The following is a 24440-nucleotide window of genomic DNA, read 5'->3' as shown; positions in this document are numbered from 1 at the left end:
TTAATCTCACTTCGAGTCGGTTTATTGCTCCGGTGCTTTGATGCCAGGATGATCTGGATCACGCCGGAAAGGGCGAAGCAGGCGTTTATTGAAGCTCACTTTGCTGACTGACTGCTATCCAATAACTTAAAAGAAGAAACTAGGAAATGAGGACGCAAGTGTATGTTTTTGTATGTATTCTTGTTATGGCCTTTATTTTAAAAAGGATTCCATTATACATACCTGATTTATTTATTTATTTATTTATTTATTTTTGGAACTTACACATTAGACCATGTAGTATATAATAAACAAGATGAGAATGCCCGGTTGGGTCTACAACCATAAATTTCTGATTGCTGATCGTCACAATATGCATCGTAATAATCTCGCTTGGGTGTTGCGCTTCATTTGAACGAAACTTTGGCTTCAGCATCACACCCAAACCAATTTACAATTTTTTTTTTTTTGTTTTTGCTCTGCCGCAGTTATTACGTATTCACAGGTGTATATTTAAAAAAAATCAATCAAAAATCTCGCAGTTTTTTATTTACATTTTCTGCTTGAATTAAGAGTGGCGAAAAACATGCTTGGGGAAAAAAAAATTGGCGCCTAAACGCTACTTGAAAGAGTACATGGGCGTTATAATGCATGTGGATAGGCTCATGGCTTTTAGCATCATCCGTTCATATCAAGCATTTTTTTTTTAATATGTTTGAACTGCTGGAAGACGCCACTGGGGTTTAATTGCAAATGTGTATGTACTTAATTAAATCCCTTTACTGGGCTTTATTTGCATTTTATTCGGGGGCGGAGCAACACACTTTACAGAAGAACTCTTTTGTTCCGAATTAGAAAATATATGTTTGTTTTTTTTCTTCTTCCCACGTTTATATTTAGAAGAGACAGGCTGGCTTGAGGGAGCTTTTGGCTCAGTGAAATTATTTGAGAGCAGCACACTGAACAAGTTAAACTGATTTCAATATATTTTTGTTGATATAGTGTCTGTGCGAGCGGTAGACCCTCGGGAGTCTTGTGAATATATTATGCAGGCTTTGAACAACATCACAGCCGCATTATGACAAATGCGCCCGACTCAAATAAAACCTACAGCCCTCCGGTGCGAAGTAAGTTACGCTTGGTTATCATAAAAGAGAGCCTTTCCGTTTGTTTTGGAAAAGTTTCACGTACGGACGCCAACGTTGTCAAAATAAATCACATAAACAAATGCACGGGTGAAAACGTGATCAACGTTTCATGTCCGTACAAATTTTTTTGTTCTTGCTATCTTATTTAAAAGTGCATTTTAATTTGTAACATTTTGCGTGTCTCTGATTGATTCAAAGTTTGAGTTTTTAAGTCTTAGACATGCTGTTGTGATACTAACACCCCCGTAAACCTCACGACTTCCAGAGCTTTTAGTCATTACGCTTTTTTTTGTTTTTTTCAAAAATCTAATAAAAAAAAAAAAATCAGGTCCTATCTTCATTTTGCCGATAATGTAAAAAAAAAAAAAGCAATCAATTTAGTTCTGTGCTTTGTGAAAAAGAAAATTAATTGTTACTCAACAGTGAGCGCTTTTTATGTTCTTTCAATTCAATTAATTGTTACCAGGACATTAATCCATGAATATTTTTTTTTTAACGAGTTTTTGTTTGTTTTACCCGTTATAATTGTTTCTTTGTTCATTCCTCGCAAAACTAGGGCACTACGTGTGTTATCTGATGTTGATGTACTCACAGCCCTGACCCGAGCTACCCAGCTGTGGCGGTGACAGCTTGAATTTGAATGCTGGTGGTCAATGTGATTAGAGAACTGCAGGAGGCTTTTTAGAGTGAATCAACTACCCTGGAAAATGAGGACTGACAAATGAACAATTAGAAAAGAAGGCAGTTGCACTGAGGGGGGAAAATGGTGACGCGGTAATTTTAGAGATGCACCAGTATTTTCATTGAAGTACTTGCTGATCGATCGCAAGTACTGATATTTTAATCATGTATTTAATTTTGATCAAATCACAAATTCTTGAACATGGCTTAATAACACGTTAATAACCAACTGCATGTTTTTTCTCATTGTCTTGCCTCATACTTATGTAGCCTGCAACACGAGGCATTTTTGTTCAAAATAAAACTGCCAGGACAACTGACACGATGCATTACATCATCACTTAAAAAAAAAAAAATAAGTGAGGGACAGGGTCTTTTTTATGATGCATATTATGAATTAATTGACACAATTATTTATTTCCATTCAATAAGTTTAACTCAGTTGAGACTTACATGGATTAATCTTTATAGATTACATAGATATGTTACTGCCAGGACCGACTAAGACGACTTCGGGGCAACATGTTGCCTGCCTGGCCCAACACGATATATATAATATATTATAATTTGCAATTGGCAAACAGTCTTTTCCTTCAAGTACCTCCAAATTGCAGCTACCCAGAAGGAATAAATCAAACTGGTCAAGTGGTATCAGTGTAGTAGTATCAGAGCAGTTTTACACAAGTAAGAGTACAAGTATCGAGGTGCAGTATTTGCCCCTGACCCTGTCCAGGTATGAGCACATCGCTTGTATATATTGTTACATGGCTCACTCGCTCAACTGCTCGAAGGAATATTGTTCATTTTTTTTAATTCCTACAATTGTGAATTAACTACAACAATTCATTACGTGTTATACAATGGAAATTACACTGCACATATTACATTCTTAATTTCAATTATGAACAGAGAACCAGTCACTAGTTCATTTTCCAGTTGGTGGGATGCTGATGTATTCAGATATGATTTATTGATCACGTTGCGCGCATTTGTCTCCCCACTGTGTTCAGTTAAAAAGCAATAACACGTTTTACACCCTCCGTTCCACGTGAACGCAATAACACTAAACTAATTACACAAACTGGGGACAACGGTGTGATTTGTAAAAGCCACAGCTGGTTGTCGACTCACAGCCAGAGATTATTTGGAGTAACCCGGCACAGCACAATATTTCATAATTCACACACACCTTACTTAGTATGAGAAAAGTAAGCCGCAAGACAGATGCGACAGTGCTTACATATGAATGATCGCTCGTATCGTTCCGAGTCTGTATCCTCATTTTACTGCGAGCAACGGTGACTCATCCATGTCACTCTATGCTAATGCTGAAGACAAGATGGTGGTTTCAGGTGAACAGATTCACATCAAAGTCCACAAATCATGACAGACACAACAAACACTCAAGCCGCCGCAGATTTTCCTGCAGTGATGAGTTTCCTGATGAGTTTCCTTCCATAACCCAAAAAGATCCGTTTAACACGAGGACTACGAGAGCAGTCATTTTGACGGTTTTCAAACTATATTTCATTCTCATAGTGAAAATGCTAAAAATGTGAGTCATTACTCCTTTAACGACGACGTGCCGGTCAATTTGATGGCACTATTTAATCTTAAGCGCTTTGAGTCGGGACTGCACTGCCGGATTCCGTAGACTGGGCGTTAAATCAGCTTCAAAATATTGACGAGTCAAAGGATGAAATGCAAGTCAGGGTATAAAGAGGACCCGTGTCGTGTGTCGTAAAAAAGTCTGTTAGATGTGATAGTCATCGGGTAATAATCATCTTAGTCGATGACGTCATTGCTCGAGCGCAGCCCGTCAAAATGACGGCTCTGGGAGGTCTAGTAGTTTCAAAATTCTAAATTCACAGAATTTGGGATCGGCTCCAGCTCACCTTCACCTCTAGTGAGGATACGCGACATAGAAGATAAAAGGACGGACAATTGGTCGACTGGATGGAAAAATGGATCAATCGAATTGCATGGCGCTACAACAGTAATCGGCAATTGTATAGAATCGTATGCCTCTGCATCATAATTGTATCAAATCCAAGGGTGGTTCCTAACTAATCTCATCCTCTCTCTTATAGAGGACTCCCTCACAGCTAGCCAAGAAGTGTCTCCCAGGTCATTAACAATATTTACAACATTATATACAACAGAGGTCAGTCTAAAATAAGCAACACCTTGCAATGCGGCACCTTCTGGTAAGAAGCCAGGATGCTGAGAGGGGGACGACATCATTGTAAATTAGACGCCATTAGACTCCCTGGCAGTCAGCAACAAACGGTCCGAGATAAAGCCACACTTGAGAGATGTGCCCTTTTTGTGTTTTTACTTACCCAGAGGGAACATTGACACATACACAGCACAGAGGGCTTGCTTTTGTACCTCCATCACGGCAAAGAATGTTTGAGGGTTGTTTTCATTACCTTGTTTTTTTTTCTTTCATTTGACACATCACAGTGCCCTCTCTAAAATTGTGTCGCTTTAAATAAGTAAATACGAGACAGAAAAGGAAAGTTCCAGGACTGCTGTCACATAAGATATATTTCAAACGCACCTCCGTATAAAAACGTATTCAACACGAATGAATAGAATACCAAAAGGATTTAAGAAAACGAAGCGTCCATCAGCTTTCTCTCCTCGTTCATTAATTGATATTTGAAGCCTCGTTTTTGTTCATTGAAATGAACTTTTGGAGCGCAGAGAAAACAGCTGAGCCGATGGAAATGGAATTGGTTGTGTGTCGGTGCATGACAGAGTGGGATTATGCCGGTGTAATAGCAGCCTTATTAAACACTATTAAACTCTATAGAACAGACAGGAACCAGAGAGCAAAAGAATATACTGACTACTCATCTGTGTGTAAAAGTCGCCGCGTATGTGACGTTAAATGAGAGAGGAGCCACATTAAATTTTATATTTAGATCAAGTGAATGATGTGGTCCACCTCTAATAGAATCCGATAAACGAGTCGATGCAGTCAATGTCATTGTTAACATACGACATTGGGAGCTCAGCTCTGACAAAGGCGTTCGGTACGATATTTAATTTGGTTTAAGTTCAGCATCGCAGTCCAGAAACGCTATGCGGAACGGGGCTTCTGGATTTTTTAGCTCTCTAAACTGATTATTCGTTGACGTAGAGCAGGGATGTCAAACTTGATCACACACAAAAAAATCCATTTCACAGGACAGACACAGAAAATAATTAAAATACTTCAAAATCAAAATATTTCTTTACTCTTGTGCTATCCAAAGCTGGAAATTTTGCAATTCTTTTTCTTGGCATGATACATGTTTACGTTTGGGGGGTAAGCTTCTGTGTTTTTGTGGAGTTTCTCAGGATGTGTTACAGGCGTCCATTAATGAGATGAGATTATTTTAATATTGTGGCAATCTTGAGGAAATTGTCAAAAGCCTTCAGCTTTTCCGTGGAGGTGACTCTTCATTTATGCGGGTAATAGTCAACATTTGAGAGGCAAGGCGCTGGACATATTACGCAAACAGACAGGTGCTCGATAAACAACACGAACCTCACTCAAGGAGCGGACAAAATGACAGCACAACACAGAACAGGTCGTTAAATACACACAGCGACGACGAATAATATGCGGAGATTAGTGTGAATTTTGAGTCTCGACTTTACAGGTTTTCTTAGATTCCACAATGTTTGTGTCATCCGCCTCCTCCAATTAAGAGTCGATTTATGGGATTTTTCATTATGGCTCGTAGTCATACATTTGTGCTAGAGGTCTGTCAGACAGTGTTGTAAAAAGTCCTTGTTACTATCCATCCCAAAGCGATCGTCAGACAGCGTTTGCTCAACTCTAGATGGGAGTGCGTTAGAGCAGGCTTGGGCAAACTACGGCCCGGGGGCCACATGCGGCCCGTTAAATGTTTTATTCCGGCCCGCCGAACTTGAAAAAAATTTAAATGAATAAATCTTGTTTTATTTTCTAAATACTGTGTTTTTTCAAAGAGATTGTTATAATTACACCGTTATGATGCTTTTGTTCTCTTTCATTTAAAATTAAATGATTTTTTTTTTTTTCTCCGGCGAGGTGAGGTTACCAAAACACTCCATCCATTTGCTCCTGGTCCGACCCCTTTGTCAAATTTTAGAACCCATTGTGGCCCACCAATCAAAAAGTTTGCCCACCCCTGCGTTTGTGGCGAGGATGTGTTTGTGGTGTTCATGAGTGTCAGTTGTTTTCGCGAATGGTCATTTGAATGCAAGACCGAAATTGGCTGTGTTATGTTTGGGATGTGTCACTTTGTAATAGAGCTTGTTTCAATCATTAAAACATAACTTCATTTCAGTGCGACTGAAAGCTGAAGTTGCATTAAACGGTTCGATTCTGGTGGCTGAGAGCTTCATGTGACTGCTTGAATCTTTTATAGAGGCGCTTACACTCTCAATGCAGTCAATGGCAGAGATAATTAGCTCTGATTATCCTTTTGTATACTGTTTCTTTTGAAAATAAGCAGAATTAAAACAGCTTATTGCCTCTCTTACCTTTCCAATAACGAGACTGCTCCCATTTTATCGTAGCCAAGCCCGATTAAATTCAACAAACCGCCATACAAGACGATTGTCTTCTAATTAAACCGGTGAAAACTACCACTGTAAATAAAGATTAAATAACAACACCAGAAATCTTCCAATTTTACAGAGAATCAAATCCATTCTAAATTCACAGTATCAAATGTCAGCCTATTTGTATTCAATTTGAAATTATTATTATTAAGTGGTGTAGACGTTCTCAGTAAAAAGAGGTGTCAATTTGGGCCAGTCGTGCCGATGAACAATGAATAATTTTGGCATCAGGAAAGCAAGCTCTGTTGGATATGAACAGAAAAAATATAATGAATGATTGTTGCATCATGTTCAACTCATTTACTACCATTGACGGCTAAATACGTCTTTTTTTTTTTTTTACTCGGCTGGTAGTGAATGAGTTAATTTAACTAATATAACGACTCACATAAGCTAGTCAACTATGAACAGAACACAAGAGGACCAGAAAAATCATATTTACTTTGTTTTTTTGTTTTTTTTAAACACTTCTTTGGTTTGTGATTGAATAATATGGCACAACTGACCATGAACATACAGTTGGTAGTCAATAAAGGATAAACTCTTTAATGGTCTCTGTTTCACTCATGTTCATTTTACCTTACTGTCAAAACCCTCGTGGGCGTGCAAAGATCCAAAATTACAAAAATTGTTGTCACTGTCCAATTGAATATCGACCAGATTGTGCCTTCAGCTTCTGGCTGCTGTTTGTGTCCTTTACCCGTCCTCATCCATCCCAACAAACCAAGACACTGGTTCAATACTCATTTACTTGCCGTGTGATCACCAGACACCTGGCAGAGTAACTCGTGATAGACACTTAAATGAGGGCGGCCAGCGAAAACTGTGAGCGATCAAGGCAGTCACCAAAAAACAAACATATTGAATGTGATGCAATAAATTACAAAAAAAAAAAAAAATGAAACGAAAGCATGTAGACCCACTTTCCTATTCGTGTTCCGCGGGAGGAAAAGAAAATATTAGATGTGAGTTTTAAAGCAGCATTAGTACAGCTAATAAACGGTTGAGCAACTCATTCTCGCAAACTGAATAACACCATTCCCAACACCTCAGCCGAGATGCGTAGTGAGGCAAACTGTAATGCTCGAGTGCAAATCAGAGAGCGTGCACTCACGTCAGTTAATGAAGATGGTGGCGAGAGGAGAGGTGGGGGGTCGCATACGTGTTGCAGGCGTGTTAAGGGCTTCGCTCCGGATTGCATGAAATACCAAAACCAGAGTGCCACTTCTCAAGAGACGATGGAATATGGGAGCATACCAAAACAGATTCATCGAGTTGATTCAACCAGGAACAGTCATTTTGTCGGTGCTGGGGGATAATTAAATGGAGGAGGGAGGGGGATTTGGTTTTGTTAAAGTAGAAACCAGATTGACAAAATCCGAAGAGCCTAACTGCAAGTAATGAGATCCTCAATGTGGTTTGGGGATCGTATGCGTTCCCTACAAGAGTTGTAATTACTGCCGTGAGTAAAAACGGACAATTGAAAATTAGAAAGTTGCATTTCATTTTGGTTTTCCATGGTTTGAGCCTTTTTTTTTTTTATCAACTTGTGGTGCCGCCATCTCTGTTGCGATCTCTTCTCATTTGCATCGCCTCCTCACCACACTGCTTTTGATTTCAAGAGCTGAACTATTCTGCAACATTTGTTGATGTGGTTCTGCAAGTAAATGCTGCAGAATTGTGCTCCTCTTGGAATTGTTCTCCTTCGCTGACCACCGGGGAGAAGGATTCACCACCCCCATCGGCTGCAACGACTGCTCATGCTAACGACGAACCTGCGTATTTTGCATGCATTTGACCAGTTATGACGCAGGACTTGAATAAATGTCACTGATATGGTTTCGAATGTATGAACATGCTCATTGATTTGAGAGAAACAATAAAATCATCAGTTTCACAACGTGGGAAGAATGCTTGTTTTTGTTTCTGCCAAGATTTAGAAAATCGATACCACCTACATGCATGTCAAAAAAAAGAAAAATGAGGTTTGTTTGTTTGTTTTTTTCCCCTCGGAATTGGGTGGTGAATAGATCAATTGTCCGGGATTTCAAATGTATAAATCCTCTGCGCTTACCGTAATGATCATTATAAAGAATGTTATCATGAAAAGCAATTGTAAAAAAAAAAAAAAAGAAAAAAAAAAAAAGGGGGGTTTTGTTTCCTTCTTACTCATTCCATGATTGGCTTCATTTGAGTCTGCTTCAAAATGAGTTGCATGGCATCCCATAAATGTAGTGGGCTCACACTATTTCTTTCATGTCAAATAATTATTCAAAAGGTGGCCAATCCACTAGTTTGGGTAATCATCTGGAAGGCCTCTCAACGACTTAAGGCTGTGAGGATGTTCTGGATGACTTCCAGATCCCATTAACCTTGGGCGGAGGGCCAATGGTTGACCGCTGCCCCAAAGGCCAGTGAGTCAGAAAACTATTTTCTTGTACCCAGCTCGAATGTGTTCACCTCCGAGATGTGCAGAAGGGCTGCCCTCTAAAAGTGGCTTCTTCCACGCATCGGTCAAGAGATCCAGTTGGATGTCTTTTTGTCAGTTACAGAGCTCACAGCCATATCTGTACCCACACAGATAAGATACTCCATGTTTAGACTTGATGGAAACGGGAATGTCAGGCAAGCCGCCCTCTCTGAGAGTGAGCTATAATTTTTGTTTTCAACATTTGGTGCTTTTTACATGATCCATTTACAAAGTATGCCCTTAGTCATTTAGCAATCCGTTTGATCGAAATGTGCACTTACAGTACAGTACTGTTTGGGTGCGCATTCTTGAAGGCATGTTTGTGTGAGTTCTCAGTTGATTCAATGTCAGCCACCGTGAAGCACCACTGTGGCCCTCGAGTGTAGTCTGACCAGACAAATTGAGGCAGAATGTTGTTACAAGGGTTTAAAAGAAACATCGCCTCGGTTCATGAAAGATGGACCGACGGCCCCCCATTAGGTTGACAGAGTCAAAGGGATTTTGTATAGAGGGGGGGGGCGTCGGGGTTGACAGACAGATTGGTACTCAAGGACACAAGGTATACAAGGTTAATGATGCCGGTTGCCTTGCCCTGCCGTGAGCATTGACACTATTCATTGTGTTGCAATCTTGTTTTTGTGTGTTATTTTTTTTTTTCGCGCCTTGCTGCATCGATTTTCATACTTGACTGTTCAATGTTAAATCAGCTACAATAAGACATCACAGAAATAGTTTGCATTAACTAATCGTATTTTTCATTTTAAACAAAGAAGTTATTCAAACCTAAAAGTTGGTTTACCAATTGAGGCTGTTAATCATATTTCACGTCTGTTTGTCATATTTCACTCACTGCCTTGTTTTTATGTTTTATTTCTTGTCCCATTCAGCGTGCCAGCCAGACTTCTACAAGGCTTTTGCTGGAAACATCAAGTGTTCAAAGTGCCCGCTAAATACTTTCAGCTATGGAGAAGGAGCTGCAGTCTGCCGATGTGAAGTGGGATATTTCAGGGCCGAGAAAGATCCTCCAACTATGGCTTGCACACGTGAGTATGCTCGATCATTGGCACATGTTGCGGTTTTTCAAATTATAGATTACAGAAAAATGCAAAATTGAAGACTATTACTACTTACTATGAGTTCTTACGGAACATGTACACATTTTAGAGTTTACCCAAAAGCAAGCTTATGTCAACATACCTGATGTCCAATGCGAATTTGAGGACATTTTGGTGTACCCTAACTGTACAAAATTAAAGAATAAATAAATAAACAGTTGCTGGCTAAGCTAGTCAAGTCATCGCAACTCAGTCAGCAAATGTCAAAGGCTAACATAGCGCTAGCTAGCAACTCGTCTTTACCGCCTGTTGAATAAAATTCAGAGACACAAGGAGGTGAAACGTATCATTTTGGGTTATATGTTATATTCTGTTAAATTGTTTATGCATGAACTTTTCTCCCCAAAACAAAATTATAGTGTTCTGTTGACATAGTCAAATTGATATTTGACAACCAAAATAAGCTTGTGTTAATGAAACAACAACGACCTTATCTGCAGCTATGATAAATTATTTGTTTTGTCCTTGTTTAATTAAATTACCTTAAATTCATAAATAACAGCACTACATTTGTCTAAGACAATTTTTGTTGCTGTATTAATAAAAATCATCATCATTTTCATATTATCTAGGTTTTCTTCTAAATAGGCTCAACGAAGTTTAGCTACTTTTATCATTTCCTTGTAGCTTAGCTTGCTAGCTTAGCTTCTTTGGTGGATAGCTTCAGTGCAGTGACGCTACATTTACTGTCGAAATAACTTCAGTAGCTTGCCCAACACTCCTCACTGGACCCATACTGTATACATTTAACCGCACATTGCTGGGTTTTTTTTGCGTCACAGTACATAATCACGTGTCTCTATTCAGCTGTGAGTCATGCTTCATACTGGGGAAAGTGATTCGCCACTCGCTTTAAAGTGGCTAATTGTGATTGACGTGAAACACGGCAACTTATTAATACCTGCGACTCGGGATGATCCTTGTGATATTTAATACGTATCTGTTCAGAGTTCAAAGTGCACGATCTAATCAAATTAATTGCGCTTGGATAGGCGATCCAATCCTTAGCCTCCTCTTCGCCGTTGATTCCCGGACGGTAATTACAAAGTAATATTTGCATTTGATTAAAGTTTAATTAGACTTATTCCCTTTTAATTAAAACGCCATTTAGCTGTCGTTTAGATAGACGAGAATATCACTGAAATATTTCTATGGATGGGGGATAGTACGATTTGTACTATGAATGGTGCAAAAAAAGTCATTCTGGGAGTTAAATCTGCAAGGAAATTCTCCGCTTGTATATTAATATTTCACTCCTAATATGAATCAGGATCTGCCGGTTTTTTTTGGCGCAGCGCCACAAAATCATGTTGATGCGACAGTATATGACATGCTCGATAAGGAAAATAATTTTGACCTCTCATGTCATTGAGTTTACATTTTAGAGTTCTTGGCACTCCTCATTGTGACACAAAAAAATGCTCTTTAAAAGCCAAATACAGGAAGGAAGAAAGCAAGAATATCACATGGGAAGAGATAAAGGTGGCGGAAACATGGGTGGAGTAGACATTGAAGGAAGAAAGAAAGGAGGATACCGATCCCAATCTCCCTCTAGAGGAGAATAGAAGCTGATTGATGGCATTGGGGTTGATCCACAGGAGGGCCAGGTGGGTGGATTCTGCCCGGTGGAGAGAATAGAGGAGCTGCGATGATGGCCGATAAAGGCAGGGGCAGATAAAGCGAAGGGGAGAGAATGGACATACGTTGACAGAAGTGGAGGAGGAGCGTTGCTGTCTGCTGAGATTTCAAGCGAAGGTAGAGCGGGATGGAGGGTTGCTAAGGGACAGGGAGACATCGCATTGTCTTGGCAGACAGCGAGCTTGGCAGAAAAGGAATTTTCAAATCTCGCAGGCCTTTTAACTCCACCCTGTTGACGGCCGACTGCGTGCTACAGCACAATGCTTACTCTGACGCACAAACACGCGCATCCGGGGAGCACAAAAATACCGTAAACACTCAAATAAGAAGGAGGCCGAAGAATGTAATGGATGGCGTTGTTTAGTACAGCCGAGAAACAACCTGTTAACCTTCTCACGTTGCATTTTGGGGAAAACTTCTTCCTATTAATTTAGCAGCGCTTTGAGAATTCTCTTGCTCTATGCCCCAAGGGTCAATCCTAGGTCCTGTTCTTTTCTCACTACGTGTGTTCCACTGACAGTAAGACATTGAAGGTTGTTTCTCCCCAGAATAGCCAAGTAGCTTGGTTATGCTGAAGGAATGCTTTAGTGAGATGCAATTACAGAATGGACCGACGTGTTTTAAGAACTCACTTACGTTTGTGGGAAGGTGTATTTTGAGCGGCTGTTTTATTTATTTATTTTTTGCTTTTGGTTGTTTGTTCATTTGCATATGTGAAACAATTATTCTCACTGCAGTCTACATTTAAATTTATTTTTGTATGAGTCATACTGGCACCAAAACCATTCATTAAATTTAACCGATATAATAACCAATGTTCCCCTATACAATTTGTAATAAAATTAAAAAAAAAAAATGTTAAAAATCCCGATACTTATGTTCTCCTTCCTTCTTTTAACAGGCCCTCCATCCCCGCCACGTAACCTACTCTTCAACTTCAATGGCACATGTCTGCTGCTGGAATGGTCCCCCCCCAGTGACACCGGAGGTCGCCGAGACCTCACTTATAACGTCCAGTGCAAACGCTGCGGTCCAGAGCCCGGCCAGTGCCAGCTTTGCGAGGAGGAGCTGCGATTCCTGCCCCAACCGTTGGGCCTGACGACCGCCTCTGTCACCGTCATGGACTTCTCAGCGCACGCTAATTATACCTTTGAGATCGAATCACTCAACGGCGTTTCAGAATTGAGCTCATTTCCTCGACAGGTCGCCGTCATTACTGTCAGCACCGATCAGCGTGGTGAGTGTGAATCATTTGAAAACTTTTTTTCCTGCTTTTATTGTGACCTATCACTTCATTAGAAAAAGAAATATCTTTTCTGGCGGGAAAGTAGGAAAAACGCCGATATTGTATAGGCACGGGTGTTATGTGGCTGTGTGCCAAAGCAGACGCATTCAAGCTCACATAAAGGAAGAACCAATTTAAATTGCTTTGGATTAAGACCAATCTCATTTTTGTGGATCACAAAAAACTCATTTGAACAGGGGTGTGTTGACTTTTTATATACGCCGTAACATAGTATCTCGTCTCATTCCTTGTTAATAGATGCATTATTACATCTGTTGACGGAAATACCTAAAAAAAACAATTCTTGATTTTTTTTAAAAAATAATTTTGGTGCATGCTCTCCTTTTTTTGGCTTAAATACAATACATTTAAAACGGAATAACCTTGCGTCACTCCTCCATTGTTAAACTTTCATCACAAAAAGCACACCAAAGTCATAATTTCATCCATATGTATCTTCCTATGACCTTGACTTTCTTTCCCACTACACTAATCACACCTCTACCAATTGTCTCAAAAAAAAAATCACTTGCTCTCTGAAGAACATCCATGAGCAGATGTTCAATTAAAAAGCTCAAAATGTGAGATCTCAGTCTAACAAGCTCTTAACGACATGGTAATTAAATGAATTTTGACTAAATGCAATTAAGTACCTTTAGTAGTTGTTTGTTGTAATATTGCAAGCATACGTCATGTCTTTATCACTTTTTATATACCCTATTCAGTACTAAATTCCATTGCACTCTCTTATTTATTTATCTATTTTATATATTTGTCTGTATTATTGTTGTATTGCACTGGAGAGGGGAGCCCTCTAATCTCGTTGCACACTTGAGTACAATGACAATAAAGGGATTTCTAATTCTAATTCTAATTCTTTAAAGAGATGAGCCTATTGCCTGACGTATAACTTGACGGGAAAAGGAGAAGTTCGGACTTGTGGCTTTGGAGACAGATACGTTTTGGTCTCAAGCCAGGAGGGCCCGTTTGTATCCGGTCTATTTGTTAGTTTTCCAGAAAAGTCAAACATAAATCTTGCTGTGGGATTTGATGGATTGCCCGGACCCTGATGTGGGGAAACACCTCATTAGCTTTTAATGGGGATATTGCTTCTGCAAGGCCGTTTGATTGGTTGGCTCGCTTCTCTGCAGGTGAGCGTCCAACATTATTTTCGGTGCCATTCACCTGTTGTGGTTTGCTGGGTCGATCAATCTGGTTCTAGTTTTGTAAGATTTGATCCGGTCATTATTTTATATGGCTAAAAGGGACATTTAGTTTATCTTGATCTGCTCAAGGTTTCTTCCATAGATAAAAAAAAATTAAATAAAATATTTGTTATTGTTGCCAAAACCCTCATATGGGGATATGTTGGGCTCCACGCTTTTCAAAATGCCAAACTCTTTTTTTTTTTTTTTTTTTTGCAAACCCACTTCTGTAAATAATGACAAAAAATTAATGAGTGTTTTCTCACAACCCGTGTTCTCGTAATAAGAGTTTTTAAGTTGAAAGGACCATGTTTCCTGCGGGATATGGTATGGTGTGTAGAATGTAAAGGCTTTTAATTTCTAATTTGCAAACACATTTTTTTTTTTTTTTGTGTTCCCCCGCCTTGTGTTCTTCTCTAGTGTACAGTTTTCTGTCATCTTTGTTCGCTGGCTCCATCCCACCCTCTGCTCCTCTGTTGTTCAGGGAGTTTGGGGGAAAAACACATTTTCTCATACAGCCACAACACATTAAATGCATTATTCTGCGCGTGTCCAGGGACAGCTCGGCAGTCTTTGCAGGTAAACACAATGTCACACCTAGCCTTTTTATTTCATTAAGATTCCCCAAGTTCAATGCATAGACACACAGCAAGTCCCTTGGCTTCAAGACAGCGTTAATATACACTAGGTTAATATACTCAGCTACAGCTTTTTAAAGTGCTTTAGGGAGCTGGAGTCAGGTCGATCATTTTTTTATTTTTTTTTTCAGAGTAATTTTTATGGGCATGTTTGTTTTGATTTTGGCTCGATTGAATAGATATTTTGAAAAAAAAAAAAAAAAAAAAAAAGAAGAGTATCTGATCCCAATGAGGCCAGGAACCTGAGGCTCCATCCCTGCTCTTAAGTGGTTTGGGACTTTTTTGCAAAATTGTTTATGGCGGTATGCATCGATGTGAATATGTCTGGCATGCATACAAGTTAAAATATCATCATATTAGAAAGAGGAAGATATAATACACTCTACAGATCTCCAGAACTTTCCTCAGAACTGTGAGGTCGATGCGACGAACTCAAGACAAACTGTGCCAGGGTTTACCTTCTAGACCAGGATTTGATAGCTTTGTCAAATGGGAGGTTTTGCATTTTGGCCGTCGATATGTCAAACGACGTCACTGTAATGTTTAAAATGAATGAAACTCTGATTCCAACTCCAAATTTTTGTAAGATTCTTGAAGCAAATTTTACAAAAATGATCTGGCCATTGGGCTGATTATTTTTATTTTATTGTATTTATTTATTTACTTGTTTTTTTTTTTTAAATCAATTTATTTGTTTATTTATTTATTTATTTATTTATTTTATGCATAACTGCAGTTTGTGAGATCCACTTAAAACTCTATGCTGGCCGATTCGGAAAGGGGAAGAGAAAACACCATTAGCATAGAGTTGCCATCAGCAGAAAAGAGGCATGTGGTTTCCCCGTGTGTTGGGAGGGTTAGCAACAAGAATCCTGTAATAATGCACTGCAGCCAAAGATAAATTAGTCTTAGATATTAAAATGCAGATGGCGCTTTTGGTAAATACTTTATGCCTGTGAGGTTACCATATATGATTTGTTATGGCTTTAATGGGTTTCTTTGCAAACACACACACACACACACACACCCACACAAACCATCCTTTCGTACTCAGAAACTATATGGCCTGTGATAATTTGCTGTCAAGCATAACCTTTTCTGTATTCTGTGATTCATATATCTATATATGCACAAACATCAATCTCCATGACATGCATACTTTATACGCACTGAAACTGGCAGAGAACGGTAAAAATAGATCATCCATCCATATCATCCAAGTACTTCGAGATAATCTATTTCAATGCAAGACAAACTACTCTGCCATATGACCACAATTAGCTGCTTGCTCATACATGGATCGGCTGATGAAAATGAGATTCTCCAAACAGGAGAGGGCTTTAAAAAAAAAAAAAAAGGATTTCAATGTAAGCAGAGAGGAGCAGGACAGAGACAAATGAAATGAAAAGACAGAACCAGAAGAAGGTGAAAGGGAATATAAAATGAGAAGTAGGAGAATGGGAAGATGATTGCATGGGGATGTGAATAGAAGACAAAAAAAAAAGGGATGCCGGGATGAAAAGGGACTAAATTACCTGACAAAGAGTCAATCATTGAAGTGTAGAAGATGGTTCTCATATAATGTAAGTCAATTATTGTCGATCAAGGCTGAACATTGTACAGTCTATGCCCTATTTTGGGATGTGAAATCAAATTTACATTGAGGTCTGTTCCATTAAAAAAAAAAAAAAAAAAAAGGAACTGTAAAGGTGTTTGAGTTATATCAAGGAAGGGTACTAAAATCATAATAACATAGAGAAAGTGAATTAATTGAAAAAAACAAAAATGTCGGCTTGATTGAAAAGTAACATGGGTGAACATTTCATTATTTAAAATAAACACGTAAGAACAAGAACAAAGGAAAAGTATCAACTAAGAAATAATAATATAAAAAATATAATCGCTCTAATCTTATGTGGAAAATATTTCCATTAGTCAATGAAATAATGTTATTACGTTACTCATGTGAAACAGTCCTTTCAACTTCACACTGACTGCAGGAACACGTCCTGCGAACTTGTGACGTCGTTGTGAATTTTATAACTGACTTTCAAAATAGCAACGAAACGATCGAGTGGCGAAATGAAGGTGGCCAGGTGTGTGACTGTTGCAAGACGTGGCAGAAGCTGGCAAGAAGATGTCCTAGAAACGCGAGGGTCTTTAATCACAGGAAGCAGCTTGGTAATTGTCTATGTCACTGAAAGCAATCAGAGACGGACGGGTCAGGCTCTCAGCTGCCGTGTCACATCAGAACAGAAACTTGAGACTCCAATCAGGCAGTCTTTTGTAGATGGGAGGAGACAAGAAAGTCAGTGGATAAAATGCTTATGAAATGATGTGGGAGGGTTTATTATTTATTTATTTTTTTTGGAGTGCCATTCTTTACCTTCACACTGACTCTTAACGGTCTGATTTACTAAAATGCCAAATTATGTGCTGGGAAGATAACTTTGAAAACGTAATTGCTATTACAAGCTACGCTGTTGAAAATGTAATAGAAGTTTAAACTTTTTCAATTACTTTTATTATTTTAACTAATTGCATTTGATTACATTTTTATGACATTTTTTTTTTCATTTGGAATGGAAACTCTTCGCTGTTAATCATTTTCACATTTTAACACCTTATAGTGTTAAAACTCAACACTGTTGAAAAATGAATAGAAGTTTAACTATTCAATTGCTTTCTCAAAGTTATGTAACTAATTACATTTGTGTTACTTTTCTTAATTGGGAATGGAAGCTCTTAACTCGTAACCATTTTCACATTTTAACACCTTACAGTGTTACAATCTTTCCACAGTATTTATTGAAGACAATACGATTTAAATTTAAAAAAATGCCGCAATATTGTTCGGTTGCTTTTTTGTTTTGTCGCCTGTATACAGTGCACATAATTATCTAATATACCAGTAAACTTTCCAAGTCAAGAATTTCAACAATCAATGTCAATACCTGCAGATGTGACCTCAGGTTTGACCGACTGTTTCAACGTCGACAGCACCGCTGCCGGAAACCACTCTTTGCATTCTACTTTAGTTTCTAAAACTGTCGTCATGTACGCAAAGTGACTCAGTAATTGGAACTCCAAAAACAATTACTGTCAAAGTTGACTCGATTGTTCAAGTCAAACTCTATTAAAGATTACGTCTTTTCTTCCTTGACCTGTGATGACCTTCTGCCTTGGAGCCCAGCAGGCGCCAGGATCAATTTGTAGCTATAGTTATAAACGAGTTGAATGCATGAAACTGCTAGCCTTCTCCGCCACCACGCTCCTTCTAGGCAGCACCTCTCCCAGCATCACACCATGCTCTAACTAACTATGACAAATTATCCCCACACTTAATTACCAGCCAGGGAAAATCTCAATGATGTTTATTAGGCACGGCATCATAAGGCGGTTTGTCCATGGCCCGAGACCAAAGCGCTGTGCTGCAGAAACACTAATAACAACAACAGCCATACAAATTAGATGAGTTGAAAGACCGTGGGCCTCGATGCACCGGTTGGGGTGGCATGAGAGGGGGGGGGGGGGGAGGGGGGAGAGGTGACAGTCTTGAATGAATCAATAGCGATCACCACTGCGCTGAAGTGCTGAGCTCCGCTTTCCTTTTAGCCACGTTTCCTCCGAGCACGACATCAGTTTAGCTTGCCACCCAAGGTCTGAAATAGGAAATTCTCATCCAGCTCATATCCCCACCACCAGTTTTATACTGTGGGTGGGAAGGAAATGTCAGCCACATACACAGCGTGACGTCGTAGCCGAGTCGTCTTTTCCATTGCACGGCTCGCGATGTGGCTAGTCGCTGCAAACATTTACGCATTTTAAGATTCGCAGTTCGAGATGACAAAAAAAGCAAAATTCCAAAGGTAACATATCACTATTGTTGGTGTGCCAATGAGCAATACAATATTCGACATCTGCATATAAATGCAATCCATTTCTCCTCCCCCAAAGCATGTGTATGCCTGCATGCATGTGAGACGAGAGCTGGACTGGAGGCACCGGCCTTGGGGAGTGGGCGGCCATAAATATAACCTCCGTGCTAGCTGGCTTATTAGAAGTTGATTTATCAGCCTCTCTGTGAGGAATACACGCCCTTGGCACCTCAAGTGAGGAAATCCACCAAGGGAGCCCCAATTACCGTACAGCATATGGAAATATTCAATGTCAAGCCATGAATGTCATGTGTCCGCCTTGTGTCGATGCGGATGCTACTTCTCATGCCCGAGTCATCGTTGTCATGTCTTTCCGATGCAAACACACATACGCCCACCCCTACACACACACACACACATTCACACACACCCCTTAGCCTTCTGTTCAGGCAGATAGAGGGAGGAACAATTGGGCAGGATGAATGTGTTCGACAGTTCTCTGCCTCCTTAGTGATTTATCAAAGTATTTATCCTGGTAATTTGCCTTATCTCTTATTCCTGTCTCACTCCATCCCATCCTTCATTTTCTGTCGCATACATTTATGATGAAGCTATGAGTGCGTTTGCATCGTTAAAGTATTGTCAGCATGCACTCCTTCCGAATATATTTTACTGCAACATGATAGCAGTGTCGCGTTGACGGGCTAAAGGTTAAATGGCTTCGCTCATGTTCTCCAAAATTGGCGTATTCCTGTCAGAAGCTGTTTAGATATACGTCAAAAGTAATAAAGAAAATCCTTGGGAGCTTTGGATATTGGATAATCAGGCGACTAATGCGGGGAATAATATATTTTTAGCTTGTTTTATAGTGTCTGGCGAGTCTCTGGCAGAGCTCGTGGGGGAAGGGGGCGGGGTTTAGCAGGGGCACGGTATTTTCGTGTTTTTCCTAGGAATTATTTTCCGTATTTCCCCGGTAGGAGACATAATTGAATGTTTATCAGGATTTTATGAAGAATTTTTGGGCTTTTTAAAAGCCCATTCACCTCCCCTCCGCCTGCAAAAAGGGAAAAAAAATCCGAGTGGCTACAGTGTGTCAATTTTGTTCTGTCAGAAGATGAGTAAGGGACAAGGTCATACTTTGTTGTTATTCTGCAGATCTTGTATCAAGTAACTCCTACCGTAACGATTGCAAAAAGATGTTTGAACTTATTCCAAATGGATGAAGCACTTTGCGGTATTCAATTCCCATTCAGTGCAAGCGTGAATTATTAGTTATTTGTCTTGATATGTGCCCTGTGACTGGTCCGTGGTGGAGTTGACCTTTCGCCCGATGTCAGCTGGGATGGATTCCAGCTCCTTCCGATTCTTGAACAAGATGAAATGTCTAGAAAATGGATGGAGGGATTAAGAACTTGTTTTCATGCTCCTATACTTTTAATTGAAACCTGCTAGTGTCACAATGTCAGCAACCACAGCAAGTTCACTAACGACGACGTTTTGCACCGGTTAAAATGAGCAATGACCCTTCTCTGAAAGCTCAGCAGTTGTTTAAAAAAAAAAAAAAAAGTCACAGAAGTGGAGCAAATTATAATAAATAGTTTAAGGAAGCAATAGTTGTTCTCATTGACACTTGAATCTGTGATCATAAATCGCATAGAAGTCCATGACATCTGTGCTCAAAGTTAGTTGCCATAGCAACGTATGGAGCACAGTACAGACTATACTGGATGTACATTTTTTATGTATTTCACACAGTATAGAGCCACTTACAAGGTTATTTTGGTGAAAAGTTTCCCTTCATTTTTGTAAATGTACGAGAAAAAAAATGAAAACCAAAATGTGTCTTTATGAAACTAAATTGTATTTTTTTTGTTAAATAATATTTGAATGGTCAAATTGTTTTTACAATGACAAAAAAAAAGGGATTAATTTTTTCATTTCAAAGGCATGGTTAATTTTTGCTTCTATACGATTAGTGATCTCTCATTTAAACCAAGCCGTAATGAATATGCGTGCCTTAATGCAAACAAATGGCTAAAAAAACAACCAGCCAAGCTATTCCATGAGGACAGCAACCACAATAATGTTTTAGATATATATATATTTTTTGATGGATTATCCGATTCCATGTCTACCCTCGTGCTGCATCAGCATTTATGTAGACTTCACTTATCACAAAAATACTAATCCAAACTCATTGATTTAACTGAACTTTTTTTATATCAGTGAATTATTTGCAGAGAAACAAAAAGCACTACTATACCTTAGGTCAAAAAAAATATGTGGTCTACTCCAGTGTTTGATGCACTTGTGAAAGTCCCCGTGGCTGTGCAGTGAGCAATGACTTGTTTTTTTTTTTTTGTTTGTTTTTTTAAGAATATTTTTTTTCCTAGCTTGCACTGGTGCTGGGTTTCCCTCTAATAGATCCCCACCAGATAGTGACTGCCCGGGACAACCGTTGACATTGGGCGCTCACCACTCACTTGCAAGCTGCCGGAGAACCAAAGATGCTCCCTTGCTTTGGTGTTAAAAAAGAAAAAAAAAAATCGATCATGCTTTGAAGGTGTTCACCCTCAATGTGACCTTGCTCTCCGGCAGGACCCTTTTCCTTCTTTATCTCTAGGGGGGCTGTCCCCTGCTGCACTGGACATTTCTCTGCACCTGCAATCACGGCGACCGTCTTTGAACGCACACACATGAAGGAGAGTGTGAGTGAGGAAAAGAAGCGAGGACTACAGTATGTGGGCCATTTTCAGACTAAGAGGGCGAAATGGGAAAATGATACAGTCTGGAAAGTAAAATTCTGAAATTTTCAAAGATGAGGGCTGTTTCGAGTGGGAGCAAGCAACGAGCCCTCGTGATGGACGAGATAAATACAAGTAACCGTGTTGCTCTTGTCTCATGGTATTTGTTCTTCTTCTTGCAAAATGGAACATTTAAATGAGAAAACAATGATGTATTGAGCAGCACCTTTCAGAGTGCCAAATAATGCAATTTGATTTGGCCCGGGTGCTACTGCGCTGTCAGCATGATAACTGATCTGCAACTGTTCCGACAGCCGTTAGGAAAGTACGGTATCTTTTGCAGACGAAAAATCCAAAGTGCACTCCCTGAAACAGACAACTCCGTATGATGATTTGAAAACGTCACCTTCGCTATGTCTTGATCAAAATGTTCCACTTGAATCAATTCGTCAATCAGATTCATTTTTAAATGGTGTGAAAAATGCACAATGCATGTGTGCAGGGTGCTGGATTTAAAAAAACGGAACAACTGAAAACTACACGGCAGTATTCCTTTAGCAAGAATTTACGGTATAACTTTGATTTCAAAAACTGTGATGTGAGTGTGGTGAAGCTGGACGCTGGGCGCTTTTAATGCAAATCTGCTTCCCGGTACTTCACTTCATTTCCAGCGGCTTTTCTTCTTGTCTTAACCCTCCTTGTTGAGGTCGAGAGTTAATCCGTGGATGCTTGCTGAGCTGTGCTCTCATGAGGTACACTACATTCGAACATCTCTGTCATCTAACGTCTCTTGGAATGAGTTTTACAAAAACAGCCACAGTCGCCAAATCGATATAAATATAATATATATATATATGTCTATATATATATATATATATATATATATATATATATATATATATATATATATATATATATATGTGTGTGTGTGTATATATATTATTTTTTTTATTTATTTATTTATTTATTTTTTCATTTTATTTTTAGATTTTTTTTTTTTTTTAAGTGGCCATAATCTTTTGATATGTTGAACTTGGGCCTTGCAAAATTTGATGTGATTTCTTTAGATGACAAGAAGATAACTGAAATAATATAATAAATAAAATAATAATAATTTATTCATAATTAAAAATAATCTATATAAATAGATGGAACATGTACAAACCTATTTTCAAGCCATTACATTGGCTAATTTTTGCTGTAATTGAATTGGAAAAAATTTACTCAAAGTTGGTCATAAATTTGTACCCTTATAGGCTGATGCTGCAAAAAAAACTGAGAATTTAACCGTTTAAAAAATGCTTGGCCGGATTATTTGCTGTACAAATTTGCCAAAGTGCAAACTCTGGCTCCTTCCAAGTGATGCGGACACTTTCACAGCTGCCAGAGAGGCAGTCCTCTGCAGCCAGGCAGCCTTCTCAGCCCCGGCTGTCGCGGCTGGGGATTTTTGGGTCCATTTCCCCGAAGCCTCCCTCTACTCAGTTCAGCGAGCCATCAGAGCACGCGTGGCCGACCAAGGTGCACTGTGGGCAGCCACGAAGGCGTGATGCACTGCTACCCGAGCGGTTCTTCTACCCCCCCCCTCCTTTTTTTCTTTTGCAAAGACTGATGTCTTGCACTGGTTCGTCCTCCCGAAGTCCTTGCTTTAAAGATTTTCGCGTCATCGCAACACCAGCCGCGTTGTCTTTTGGACGAAAACCAAAACTGCCCTCATTTATGGCCCAAATTTTCCTTGATCAAATTTTCGGCGCATCCCTAATATATTGTATAAATGATGATAACTGCAGCCACATCAAACCGTCAAAAAATGTTGAGTAGTAACTAAATCGCTTTTGGCATCACGGCATCATTGGTGATTACCATTGAAAGTCGGCTGATATATCGCCGCTATAAACAAACTGCAGGACGGCACTCTGCTGCACGCAGCTCAAAGAAAGTAAACTCGGCAATCCGGCACCGTATACATCCATCATACAGCGCACTGAGTACACAAACTCGCATCATAAACTCCCAATGTCACTATTTAACCTGAAACTTACTACACTATCGCACCATTACAAGAATTGCTTCACAAGTGGTTGATGTAAAGAGGTCAAATAATCAAACGTATAAAATGGAATTCTGTCACCGTACATCTTTTTTATTACCAACCATCAGGCCACTGGGTAAGAATGCATCGACGGTATAACATGCTGAGCATATGTTAAAATGCCAAATATAAGAATAAAATGGTTTTATGTTCGTTTCGATAGCTTGAGATAAAACCAACAGTTCCTGAAGTGTATTTTCAGAGTGAGTGGCACTGGCATAGTGATGACATCTGGCCACATGACCTTTTGGAACAGAAGATGCGCCGCCATAACTGATGTCATTGCCATTGTAAACCGGTCCAGTCAGCAGTAGGCGAGTGTTGAAGGGCGCTAAAAATTTCTGTACTGTCTGAGTGCAAGCTGAGATAAAAAGTGGGAGGGGAAAGAAATGCAGCAAAATGTGTCATTTAACAGTTTTTGTCGATTAATCTATTTTTTCACAGTGAATAGATGTGGAGAGAAGACGTAAAATGGCAAAAAAATCTCGTTTGTGTTTTGGCATCTGAATCCAGATTCTCACTCCAGGTATTCATGCCCAATTCTGATTCAGTGCGTTGTTCCAATTTCAACTTGAAATTTTCTAGAGACCAGTCACAATCCACTTGCATGAAGATCCAAAACACAATCCAACAAATGGACTGTGCCCTTGTTGTAAGGGAAACAAAAACATTTGGGAAGGCGTCCTGTCGAAAAATAAAACGAAACTGTTTGGCGGAATAATCGCACCTCCGAGATCACTATTTTTCAGGGAACAAAAATTCCTTCTGCAATTTTTTTTTACTCGATTATGTCAAAAAAATGACTTTAAATCTTGAGGCTACATAATGCGGCAAGCCTCCCGAGGATTGAGATAGTAGTCATGACACAACACGCATTTAAATTAATTTAATAATGCGGTGAAAAAAGGACATACGACGCAGGGAAATACCAATATTATCCATTTGAGTAAGAAAAATGGGAAACTGAC

General features: G+C 39.3%; 1 protein-coding gene across 4 annotated transcripts in view; it reads left to right on the top strand.

Annotated features, from left to right (window-relative positions):
• The window catches only part of LOC148323576 (ephrin type-A receptor 6-like), a 132309-nt gene that overhangs the window by 74483 nt on the left and 33386 nt on the right, over window positions 1-24440 (top strand). For all 4 annotated transcript variants that reach the window (XM_088315886.1, XM_088315885.1, XM_088315884.1 and 1 more), the window contains 2 exons: window positions 9768-9923; window positions 12535-12870. In XM_088315886.1, the coding sequence (XP_088172012.1) occupies window positions 9768-9923; window positions 12535-12870 (492 nt within the window). The remainder of the gene's footprint in view (window positions 1-9767; window positions 9924-12534; window positions 12871-24440) is intronic.

This window comes from Idiotropiscis lumnitzeri, chromosome 14, assembly GCF_059441095.1.
Source record: "Idiotropiscis lumnitzeri isolate Australia: NSW breed Sydney's pygmy pipehorse chromosome 14, RoL_Ilum_1.0, whole genome shotgun sequence".
NCBI classification, from domain to species: domain Eukaryota; kingdom Metazoa; phylum Chordata; class Actinopteri; order Syngnathiformes; family Syngnathidae; genus Idiotropiscis; species Idiotropiscis lumnitzeri.
This window is presented reverse-complemented; position numbering and strand designations above follow the sequence as displayed.